Source organism: Hyla sarda, chromosome 2, assembly GCF_029499605.1.
Source record: "Hyla sarda isolate aHylSar1 chromosome 2, aHylSar1.hap1, whole genome shotgun sequence".
Lineage (NCBI taxonomy): Eukaryota > Metazoa > Chordata > Amphibia > Anura > Hylidae > Hyla > Hyla sarda.
Genome location: NC_079190.1, coordinates 83,651,116 through 83,663,993, shown reverse-complemented (window position 1 = coordinate 83,663,993; position 12,878 = coordinate 83,651,116). Strand labels below are relative to the sequence as shown.

The 12,878-nt window shown below is 41.6% G+C and overlaps 1 protein-coding gene across 3 annotated transcripts in view; it reads left to right on the top strand.

Moving 5' to 3' along the window:
- The window catches only part of DGKA (diacylglycerol kinase alpha), a 218,334-nt gene that overhangs the window by 190,256 nt on the left and 15,200 nt on the right, over positions 1-12,878 (top strand). For all 3 annotated transcript variants that reach the window (XM_056562349.1, XM_056562351.1, XM_056562350.1), the window contains 4 exons: positions 4,463-4,552; positions 9,070-9,230; positions 9,720-9,784; positions 10,540-10,630. In XM_056562349.1, coding sequence (XP_056418324.1) covers positions 4,463-4,552; positions 9,070-9,230; positions 9,720-9,784; positions 10,540-10,630 — 407 coding nt within the window. The remainder of the gene's footprint in view (positions 1-4,462; positions 4,553-9,069; positions 9,231-9,719; positions 9,785-10,539; positions 10,631-12,878) is intronic.

The window sequence follows — 12,878 nt, the reverse complement described above, 5'->3', positions numbered from 1 at the left end:
TCTTGATGTATACAAGGCTTTTGATTCGGTGGAGTGGCCTTATCTTTGGACTCTGCTGCGGATCCTTCGCTTGGTCAAAGGTTCAGGGCTTGGGTGATGCTACTGTACGATAAGCTGAGAGTTAAGATACGTACGAACCTGGATGTCTCTGACTCGTTTCAGCTGGGTAGGGGTACTAGGCAGGGATGTCCACTGTCACTGTTTCTGTTTGCCTTAGCTGTGGAACCATTGGCAGCGGCCATCAGAGCTTCACCTGATATCCATGGGTTGTCTAGAGGGTCCCTCGAGGAAAAGGTCTCCATGTACGCAGATGACACTTAAGTTTATTTAGAAGATGTCCGTGGTTCCCTGGGGGCATTATTTAGTCTACTGGATAGCTTTGGTTCCTTCTCAGGCCTGAGGGTTAATTGGGCAAAATCTTCCATGATGCCTCTGTTGCCTTCTCTCCCTCATGGGTTACAGGTAGTTGCTCAATTTGAGTACCTGGGGGTGGAGGTGACTGCATGCCTGGGGGATTACATGGCACTGAATTTGGACCCTGTGCTGGTCGCTACGGCTACTAGATTGCAGTCTTGGAACTCCTTGCCTTTGTCGTTGGCGGGTAGAATTAATATTTTTTAAATGATCTATCTTCCTAAGTTTCTAGATGTCTTCCATTTGTCCCCTTTGATCACCCGCTAAGCAATTTTTTGTGAAGCTGGGTGGTAACCTGAGATCCTTCTATTGGCAAGATAAACCTCCAAGACTGGGTCAGGCGCTGCTCCAGGCGCCAAAGAAGAGGGCTGGTATTGTTGCCCCTGACATGCATAATTACTTTCTAGCATCTCAGCTCGTGTACGCCACCTGGTGGATCGACCTGGATCTTGCGAATGCAGCTACGGCACTGGCGGGAGCCATTATGGGTTCGTATGAGACTCTCACTAACACCCTGTATAGATACTCTCCTTCTTCTTGGTTGCCATCTCCTATTAAAATGGTGACGGAGGTATGGGCGGTGGTCTCCAGGTGCTTCCCGTTACCGGCTTTGTCTCCAAGAGCACACCTGTGGGGTAACCCTCACTTTGAGCACCTACGGGAGTTGTAGGCGGCCGGCTTCTGGAGCGATCATGGGATCAAGTTTGCTATACATTTATTTGGGGAATTTCATTCTTTCCCTTCCTTTCACGAATTGTGTGAGCATTTTCATGAGCCCATTATCGGTACCTCCAATTGAGACATGCAATTGTGGCGCAATTTGGCTCTCTTGATGTGACTCCAGCTTTTTCCGAAGTGGAGCTGCTGTTGGGTACCACCAACCTCACCAAACCCTTAACACAGGCTTATGAACTTCTACAGTCAGTGGGTCCCGATCCCTTTGTTTTAGCGTTTTTAAAGTGGGTGGGTTATATCCCGGAGTTGGCAGAGGACCAATGGGAGGAGGTTGTTCAAACATATTATCCTACTGTGGTAAGTGCCAGGGATATGCTTATACAGACTAGACTAATACTTTGTCTATGCTACACTCCTGTAAAATTATATCATATAGGTGTCTCCTCTTCTGATACTTCAGTCGGATGTGGGCTCCCTTCTTCATGCTGTGTGGAGTTGTCCGTGTGTTGAACCCTTCTGGAGAGCTGTCATGCAGTTCCTGTCTGATCAGTTAGAATTCCCCTATGTGTTTTCCCCGGTAGTTTGTTTGTTTGGAATCATTAATGACCTGGAATCGGGTTCCCACAGACGCCTGCAGATTCCTTTCCTATTGTTCTGTGTGCAAAAAGTTGTAATCATGGCATGGGAGGACACTAGCATCCCCCCTATTTCTAGGTGGTTTGACATGGTTAACAAATATATCCCTTGTATAGATTGTTATATATCAGTCGTGGTTGCCTGAAGAAATTTGATAAAGTGTGGATACCGTGGCTGATTTTGGGTCAGTGGTCCCTCAGGAGCGCGTTAGTTCTCCACAGTAATACATTTTCTCCTTAAGTTGAGGGATGAGGTTGGGAGAACTTCTCTGGGTGTGTGAGCGGGGAGTGTCTGGGTGTCTGTATGTTGTGTTACGGTGCAGCCTAGTACTGGGCCTCACGATTGACCATTCTTTTATACAGTGGGAATCAAAAGTTTGGGCACCCCAGGTAAAAATTTGTATTAATGTGCATAAAGAAGCCAAGGAAAGATGGAAAAATCTCCAAAAGGCATCAAATTACAGATTAGACATTCTTATAATATGTCAACAAAAGTTAGATTATATTTCCATCATACACTTTCAAAATAACAGAAAACAAAAACATGGCGTCTGCAAAAGTTTGGGCACCCTGCAGAATTTATAGCATGCACTGCCCCCTTTTGCAAAGCTGAGACCTGCCAGTGTCATGGATTGTTTTCAGTCATCATCTGGGAAGACCAGGTGATGTCAATCTCAAAGGTTTTAAATGCCAAGACTCATCTGATCTTGCCCCAACAATCAGCACCATGGGTTCTTCTAAGCAGTTGTCTAGAAATCTGAAACTGAAAATAGTTGACGCTTAAAAAGCTGGAGAAGGCTATAAGAAGATAGCAAAACGTTTTCAGATGTCAGTATCCTCTGTTTGGAATGTAATTAAGAAATGGCAGTCATCAGGAACAGTGGAAGTTAAAGCAAGATCTGGAAGACCAAGAAAAATATCAGACAGAACAGCTCGCAGGATTGTGAGAAAAACAATTGAAAACCCACGTATGACTGCACAATCCCTCCAGAAAGATCTGGCAGACACTGGAGTTGTGGTACACTATTCCACTATAAAGAGATACTTGTACAAATTTGGTCTTCATGGAAGAGTCATCAGAAGAAAACCTCTTCTACGTCCTCACCACAAAAATCAGCGTTTGAACTTTGCAAATGAACATATAGACAAGCCTGATGCATTTTGGAAACAAGTTCTGTGGACCGATGAGGTTAAAATTGAACTTTTTGGCCGGAATGAGCAAAGGTATGTTTGGAGAAGAAAGGGAACAGAATTTTATGAAAAGAACCTCTGTCCAACTGTTAAGCATGGGGGTGGATCAATCATGCTTTGGGGTTGTATTGCAGCCAGTGGCACAGGGAACATTTCACGAGTAGAAGGAAAAATAGAAGAAGGGATTATATCAAGAGGCTTAAACTTAAGGTTTTTCCATGGCCATCACAATCTCCTGACCTCAACATAATTGAAACTCTATGGATAGACCTTAAAAGAGCAGTGCATGACAGACAGCCCAGAAATCTCAAAGAACTGGAAGACTTTTGTAAGGAAGAATGGGCAAAGATACCTCAAACAAGAATTGAAAGACTCTTGGCTGGCTACAAAAAGCGTTTACAAGCTGTGATACTTGCCAAAGTACAATATATTAACTCTGCAGGGTGCCCAAACTTTTGCAGATGCCATTTTTTTGTTTTCTGTTATTATGAAAGTGTAAATGATGGAAATAAAATCTAACTTTTGTTGACATATTATAAGAATGTCTAATCTGTAATTTGATGCCTTTTGGAGATTTTTCCATCTTTCCTTGGCTTCTTTATGCACATTAATAGAAATTTTCACCTGGGGTGCCCAAACTTTTGATCCCCACTGTATGCTTGTTATATAAATTTCCCTACACTTCTTTACTGGTCGCAATGGCCGGAGGAGCTCTGTACTAGTGCGGTACTGTCTTTGGCTATTGTTGTTATTTGAAATGGTTTTAAATAAATACTTTAAAAAAAAAAAAAAGCATGAGAATTATCCAAGGTTTACACTAGTCACACCAGTTTTGCAAAAGTGGTTGTGGCTATGTACATTTTATGTTTTACATGATATTTTCAAAGGGGTGAGAGTCCATTTTACATCAAAAATTTCACACCAGCTTTTTGCTAGTGTAGAAATCACAGAAATAGTTGTAGTTTTTTTTTTAGTTTTTTTTCTTTAGTTTTTTTTTTTTTTTTTGAAAATGTGTTATTTAATCAACTATTGAAAAAAAATAATTATTAGTGGAAAATGTTATTAAAAAAAGTTTTTTTTTTTTTCATGATCGCTGTGCCTGAACTCACATTTAAGCCCTAAAAAGGTTTCATTTCTACAGTATTCGCTTATCTGGGCACTAGTAATCATAGAATATTACATGAGATGTTTCCGCCAGAATTTTCCGGGATGTAAAATTTTGCCGCAAAATTGCTGATTTTGGCACCAAACTCGGCAATTATGGGTCAAAAAAATCCAATATGGTGGCAACAAAAAATCTAAAGTGGCATGAAAATGAACTCACATATTTTCGTATTTTCTTGTAGAAATACATTTTTATTGTAAGAACATTGCATACAGGTTTAGTATAGTTTCATAAAATTCTTTAAGTGCAAAGGATATTTTCGTATTTTCAAAGCAGCACAAGAGACCTTTGAAAATGTGAGAGAAAAATGAATATTGCATAAATAGAAATTACAGTTGTTTTTGAATATCTACCCCAATCTCTTTCCATTTATCTTTACTAGATAAAGCGAACCTTCCACAAAGGCCGCCTGTTGCTGTGCTGCCCCTGGGTACCGGGAATGACCTTGCTCGATGTCTCAGATGGGGAGGAGGTGAGAATCCTTATTGTTTTGTTAGCCACAAGTCTTGACTGACAATAAAACATCTAGTAATGCTGTCCCCTAATGGAGTGGAACAGCCTTTGTATTGAACAGTTGTATATAAAAATGAATGCATTATTTATTTGTGTATTTACGTGTTTATATTTTTTGTATATGTAGACTAGTATTGGCATTTTATGACACAGCAGTTTCTTCTCTGGGTGTCAATTGTCTAATTTAAACAACAAAATCCCCAGGAGGCACCAGGGCAATACCATATAACAACAACTTTAGGGGAACACCCCCAAAGGGGTACCCTAAACTAGATCCCTCCCAATTAAAATCTAACTTTTATTTGTTGCTATTAAAATATAAATAAATTGGGGTGCAGTTATCAATGTGTCCACTAGATGTCAGGACCACACAGTGATTAAAACCACAGCTCCAGTCTACCTGTAGTATAATTTGTAAGTGACAACCGTGCTACTGCTGGTCAGGGTGCACTAATATTTGTATGGCCCCCACAGTTTGGACACTGTTTCTGGTTGTCACAGGAGACTGAAAAACTGCTGGTTAAAATATTAATTAGCCAGTGCCTTTAACGTTTCACTTGTTCCCAAGCTTCCTCAGAAAGGACTGGTGGCTAATGACTGGAGCTGTGGTTTTAATCACTGTGTGGTCCTGACATCTAGTGGACACATTGATAACTGCACCCCAATTTATTTATATTTTAATAGCAACCAATAAAAGGACATTCTGAATATGATTTTCTGTTTGTTTTTTTCAAGTTCTTGTAGAAGAAGATGTTCTCTTACAGCTTATACTATTAAATGCATAATTTCTAACATTTACTCCCCTAGTGGTGACAGGGTGGGATATAAATAACCGGTACTTTATTTTCTCTGCTTACTCTCACCTCTTAGAGTATTAAAAATATAACCTGAAGCAGAGAGAAAAAAAAAAAAAAAACATGAATAAAAAATTTGTAACAAGTATAGAAGAAGAAAAGAAAGGAGAGAATAGCAGAAAGAAAAAGTAAAAGAGTAAAGGGAGGGGGGGTGCTAATCCCTGCTCTTAGACATAAATCTCTGTCTTTCATTCAAGGAGTCCATACATGTTTGTAACTCAAGTCATTATTTTCCCCACTCTTGAGTTCCTCCATTATGCTGATCTGCGCTACTCTCTGGGGCCACTGTTTATTTGTGTTTCCAACTTCCACCAATGTAATGAAATTTTGCTGCTGCTATGGTTTATTATTATGGTTTATCATATGGTTTAATAACAGATGGTTCGGTGCACTAAAGTCAGGGTATGGCAAGCCTGAAATTACCATCTGACCATCAATGTAATATTTAATCGGAAAATCTTTATAGGGTTGTCCACAATTAGAAAAACAGTTCCTTTCGTCTAGAAACAACACCATTCTTGTCCTCAGTTTGTGTGTGGCATTGCAGTCCAGTTCATTGAAGTGAATGGAGCAGGCTGTGTAATACCATACACAACTTGTAGACAGGTGTGGTTCCGTTTTTGAAAGAAAGCAGCTGTGTTTTTTAACCCTGGAAAACCCTTTTAACTCGTTGCATGCCAAGGTCAAAACATGCTACTCTGCATGTAATGGGAATGAAGGGATCTCTTACCAGATCTGCAGTCCAGCAACAAGATCGACAGGTGTAGACCGGTCTCCATGGCAGCTTGGGTCTTTCTGAAGGACCCCAGGTCTACCATGGCTAAGCCTCTATACAGCTGTGCCAGAGGCATGGCTGTATAGATTGCCTGTCAGCATAACGCTGACAGGCATAATACACTGCATTACATCAGTAATGCATTGTATTGTATTGTAAAATTTCCCTAGTGGGAGTAGTTAAAGTTTTTTTTTTTAATTTGACTATGCTACAGGGGCTGTAAAGTTAGTGTAGTTCATAATATAGTGTCTGTACCTGTGTGTGACGGTGGTCTCACAATTCTTCTGTGATTTTCGCCCCAATATTTATTTTTAACAGCATACAAAATTATTCAGGTCTCGGGTTTTCCCAGGTTGCAGTACATCGAGACGTGACATCACTAGTCATGTGATGAAAGGGAGCCTGTCTGCTTCAATGAGTGGAGCGACCGCTGAGTGGGAGAGAGATCATTTTGCAACAGCAGTAGGCACCCTGGTTAGGAAACACTGGTCTTTTGAATGGAATGCAACTCATTTGTGTTTCAATGGGTGGGGTGGCAAATGTGTGGGAGGGAGGAAAATGACCTCAAACTTACAATCCTGGAACTATGGGATGTGTAGTATGAGAACAAAATCCAACAGAAAATACCCAATTCACAAAAAGATAGCCACAGCATTATGTTAGTCTCACAACATAGCCATTTAGCCCCAAGACAAGCACAGATCTTTCCTGGGCATGTCCATTACTGTCTGGCAGGTAGGTACTAAAATTATGGTGGATAACCCCTTTTAACATGTAAAAAATAAAGTTTAAATTAAAAAAAAAATCCCCCCATCCCAAATGGAAATGCAAAAAAGCCCCATATAAAATCATTTTTTTATTGTAAACATAAATTCATTTACAACATCTGAACATTATTTTGTTTCAACCCAAACTATAAAAAAATATATATATCTTTATTTATCTGGACAGTAAACATTGTAAAACAAAATTACACAAAAGATGAAAATAGCAAGATTTTGCTAATCTGCCTCTCAAAAAATGATAAAAAGGGTTCTATTGTGCCAAATTAACAAAAAAAAAAATGTATGTACATTTGGTATTGCTGTAATTGTACTGACCCACAGTTTATTTTGAATTTCAAACAGCATTTTTTTTCACTATCCCCCCCAAAATAATTAATAAAATGTAATCAATAAGATATATGAACCCCAAAATGGTTCCAATAAAGAGCAATTAGAATGCAGTGATGAAAAAAAAAAAAAATATATATATATATATATATATATATATATATATACTGTATTTATCGGCGTATAACACGCACTTTTTAGGCTAAAATTTTTAGCCTAAAGTCTGTGTGCGTGTTATACGCCGATACACCCCCAGGAAAGGCAGGGGGAGAGAGGCCGTCGCTGCCCGCTTCTCTCCCCCTGCCTTTCCTGGGGTCTAGAGCGCTGCTGTCGGCCCTTCTCACCCCCTGGTTATCGGCGCCGCTGCCCGTTCTGTCCCCCTGACTATCGGTGCCGATAGCCAGGGAGAGAGAAGCGGCGCTGACAGCCAGGGGGAGAGAAGGGGCAGCGGCACCCATTGCCGGCACCGCTGCCCCGTTGCCTCCCCCCATCCCCGGTGGCATAATTACCTGAGTCCGGTCCGCGCTGCTCCAGGCCTCCGTCGTGCGTCCCCGGCGTCATTGCTATGCGCTGAACGGCGCGGCGCATGACGTCAGAGCGCCGCGCCGTGCATAGCAACGACGCTGGGGACGCACGACGGAAGCCTGGAGCAGCGCGGACCGGACTCAGGTAATTATGCCACCGGGGATGGGGGGAGGCAACGGGGCAGCGGCGCCGGCAATGGGTGCCGCTGCCCCTTCTCTCCCCCTGGCTGTCGGCGCCGCTTCTCTCCCCCTGGCTATCGGCGCCGGCACCGATAGTCAGGGGGACAGAACGGGCAGCGGCGCCGATAACCAGGGGGTGAGAAGGGCCGACAGCAGCGCTCTAGACCCCAGGAAAGGCAGGGGGAGAGAAGCGGGCAGCGACTGCCTCTCTCCCCCTGCCTTTCCTGGGGGTATATCGGGGTATACACGCGCACACACGCACCCTCATTTTATCATGGATATTTGGGTAAAAAACGTTTTTTACCCAAATATCCTTGGTAAAATGAGGGTGCGTGTTATAGGCCGGTGCGTGGTATACCCCGATAAATATGGTATATAAGGCCCAAATTTGCTTGGCCACTATGGGGATAAAAGTTGTGTGTCATATAAAAAAAATTATTAAATAAATGTAAAAAAAAAAATTGAAAACAAACCCTTAGGCTGGTTTATACACAGCATTTATTTGGAGAAATACTGAAGTCGTTGGGATTCAAAAGGAATGGGGAATATAAAGGAAAGACTTAGATGGCCTGATGTTCTCTATGTAAACACATACTGATCTACTAGATCTACTCTCTTTTACAAAACTTATTCACAGCTCCAGCAATGGGCAGGGTCGCATCTCCCCATTTTTATAAAGGATGTGTGGCCAAAAGCTGATTATTTTATTTTGATAGGTGAAAACAACCCGATCAGCAGATCAACTGATCCCTGGCTATATTACATAGGGTGATATTGCTCTGTTTGGCCAAAAATCAGCCTGTGTAATATGGCCCTTATACTTTTCCTTCCTTCACTTTGGCACAAAAAACTTCATCAAAAAAACTTCATAAAAAAAGAAAAACAGTGTATGTGACTCCAGCCTAATAGAGGAGATTGGGGTGCTAGTGTTGTCTGTAGGGAGGAGGTTATAGTGTCTATAATTTGCAGGCATGAGTGAATGAACGAGAAGTTCAGAAACAGCCTCAGATATAAACTTCTTAATTTTGCAGGGTATGATGGCGAAAATCTAGTAAAATTTTTGAAAGACATTGAAAAAAGTTCAATATTATTGATGGACCGATGGAACATTGAGGTCATACCAGAGAACCATGAGGAAAAAGGAGACCCTGTCCCGTATGAGATCATTAATAACTACTTTTCCATTGGAGTGGTAGGTACTGTGGTGTTTCCACTGGTCAGCATTTATTGGGGTATGGGGCATCTTTAGCCAGTACTAAGACAAATTACTGATTTATTTCCTAAATGTATAAAATATAATGTTGAATAAAGTTATTGAAGAGGTTATTCAGGAATAGAAAAACATAGCTAATTGATTTAAAAAACCACGTCTGTCTCCAGGTTGGGTGTGGTATTACAACTTGGCTCCATTCATTTCAATGGAACTGAGCTGCAGAGCCACATCCAACCTGGAGACAGACTGTTTTTGAAAGAAATTAGCTCTAGTTTTTTGTTATTTTTTATTCCTGGATAACCCCTTTAAACCTACTTAAAAAAAAAACTTTTGCAAATTATTTAAAATAATTAATTCACTTATCCGTCTGCAGTCTATTGTATAGAGTACTGTGCTAGTCAAAAGTTAAGATACACCTGACTGAACATATTTAGCTTATGCATGTGCCTTATTGTTTCATATTTACAGGATGCTTCCATTGCTCATCGGTTTCACGTTATGAGGGAGAAATATCCTGAAAAATTCAACAGCAGGTGACCATGACAACTTAACCTTTATTGCTTTATTATACTGGAAGCCTTTTATTCTTAAACACATATAAGCAAATATGTATTTTTATTGAATCCCACTTCCATTTGTTAAAGCCTATGGACACTATTAAATGCACTTTTTTTTATTGCCTTGCACACATATGGTGTAAAACTTATTTTTATAGGTCTTTATTAAAAATTTAGCAAAGTTCCTCTTCTACAACCTTTTTTCACATATGGCACAGGCTATTTTGTCCTATTCACAGTGAAATCAATCAGAGAAGCTGCCTGACAACTCAGGCTCATATTTTTCCTTTTCTGAATGATTCCTTATACTTATTTATGACCAAATTAAAGACAAAGCATGGAGACCTAGAGACTTCTTTGATACAATTCACTGGGAATAGGACATGATAGCCTGCACTATATGTGAAGCACAATTTTTCAAAAAGACCTTTTGAAAATGCTTTAAGCATCATAATATGTGCAATTCAATAATAAAAAGTGCATTCAATGCTGCCCATAGCCTTTTAACTACTACACATATTTACCTTATCGACCCCTTTATGCATTCAAAATTTGAAAACCAATTTGTAACATCATGCATCTGTCATGAGTTTTCTGCTGTAGTGTTATCATGGAAAGTGGTAACATTTTATATGTCTTTTTATATATTCTGGTACTTCTTGACTATTATGTATCGTTTACGTAAAATGTTATTAAGTATTCTATGGGTGTGATTTGCTTTATGTTTAAAGGATGAAGAATAAACTCTGGTATTTTGAGTTTGCTACATCAGAAACTGTTTTCTCCACATGCAAAAAATTGAAGGAGTATGTGACAATTGAGGTTAGTGATCATGTTAGTAAAACTTGGATTATTTTTAGTATCAAATAACCAATTTTATTGTAATAGGCATAAAGGTAGCAATACCAAGGTAAAGCAAAAATATCGGGACGCAGCCCGAATCAACAAAGAGGTAAAATCAAATGAATAAAAGGGAATAGGGGGATAAACAAGTCCATGGGTCAGACATGTGTGGATAAAAATAGACAGCAGGGTAATAAAACAGAACGGGTGTTGTCAGTGATTACGTTAGAGACAAAGTATGGCGAATCTCCGGGCAATAGGAGGATGATATCCAGGGAGACCAGACTTTCTCGTAGGAGGCCATTATGTCGGCGCGAACCGCGTTAATTTTTTCAAAGATCAGAATATTATTAACTCTATCAATTACTCTATCAATAGACAGGACTGGGCTTTTCCAGCAAGTTGCTATATGGATCCGCGCAGCCAGCAGTATGAATTGCGCTAGTCTAAATTGGCTGTTGGGCATCCTGCGTGGCCGTCTGCTAAGGAGGCAAAAAGCAGGTTGGAGGGGACAGCGAAAAGAGAGAACAGAGCGAAGAATAGAAAGAACAGATGTCCAGAATGTTCTGACGAGAGGACAGGTCCACCATATATGAAGCATGGTTCCCCTATCTGCGCAGCCCCTAAAGCATAAGGGAGAGGCACAGGGGAAGATGGAATGTATTCTCGTGGGAACATAATACGTCCTATGTAATATTTTCAGTGACGTCTCAGTAAGGGACACCTGCCAGCTCCCTCTACTCAAGGTGTCGCAACATTCCCTCCAGTCTTCCAGAGACAGTTCCATATGGAAGTCAGCTTCCCATTGGGTCATGAACGACAGTTTAGTGTCGGGTGGGGGAGAATTTAGTATTCCATATATTATGGATAGAAGTCCTCGTCTAGAAGGACTATATTGCATAAGACGTTCAAACCTAGTCAACTGTGGTATGGTGCGTGCAGGGAAATTAGAATGTAGGAATGAAAAGATCTGATGCATTCGGAAGAGTTCTGAGGGTGGGGGGCGAAATTGTAGAGCAAACACTTCCTTTGTCATCAGAACCCCTCGAGTGTGGAATTGATGGGCAGTAGTCAGGGATAGTGAAGTCCACCAACTGAATGAGGAATGAGCAAGACCGGGTGGGAAAAAAGGGTTACAGAGGAAGGGCAGGAGGGGAGGAGGGCAAGATTGTAGGTGAAAGCGAAAGCAGACCAGTCGCCAAAGGGAGAGGGAATGAAGAGTGAGGAGGGCAGAGTAAGGGACGTATTTAGTGACAGGTTGAGTAGACCACATTAGAGAAGAGAATGAGTGGGGAGAGATGAGGGAGGATTCGAGGTGAACCCAGATGGGGGTATCGCCATCTGTCAGGAACCAGGCCATCTGTCCTAGTCTGGCAGCATAATAGTATTTTTGAAAGTTGGGGACGGACATACCACCTAAACGCTTATGAAGGTACATTACATTACGTGCTATGCGGGGGGTCCCGGATTTCCATACAAATTTAAAGACATCGGACTGAAGGGACCTGAGATCCGCAGTTGAGACCGGAACCGGAAGAGTGCGAAACAGGTATAGTAGTTTAGGCAGAATCACCATTTTAACCGTGTTTATTCTTCCGATCCACGATAAATATGGTTTGTCCCAAGTGCGGATATCATGTCGAATAGATTTGTATAGGGGCGGGTAGTTCGCACCGTAGAGGGAAGCAACCGCCGAGGTTATATGAACACCTAAATAGGATAGGGCAGGCCTTGGAGGAGGAAAGTTAAAGTTGAGGGAGATCAACTTTTGTGTATGGAGGGGAACATGTATATAGAGTGTTTCAGACTTAGATGGACTAATCCGGAGACCCGAGCAAGACGAGAAGTCTGTGAGTAGGCGAAACAGGTTAGGTAGAGATGATAGGGGGTGTGTCAGGGATAGAAGGAGGTCATCGGCAAACAAACAAAGTTTATGGGTAGAGTCCTTAATCGTGACCCCCAGCACGGTGGGAGAGGCTCGTAGGGATCTCGCCAGGGGCTCCATCGCCAGGGCGAAGAGAGCAGGAGATAACGGGCATCCCTGGCGAGTGCCCCTCTTAATAAAAATCGGGGAAGGGGAGGAGGTAGGGAGTTTGAGAAAAGCCGTAGGATTAGAGTACAGCAGGTGTAGGAGGTGTACAAACGGCCCAGTGAACCCCATTTTAGAGAGGACCCCCCAAAGGTATGGCCAGAGAACTGAGTCGAAGGCCTTTTCTATGTCTAAGGC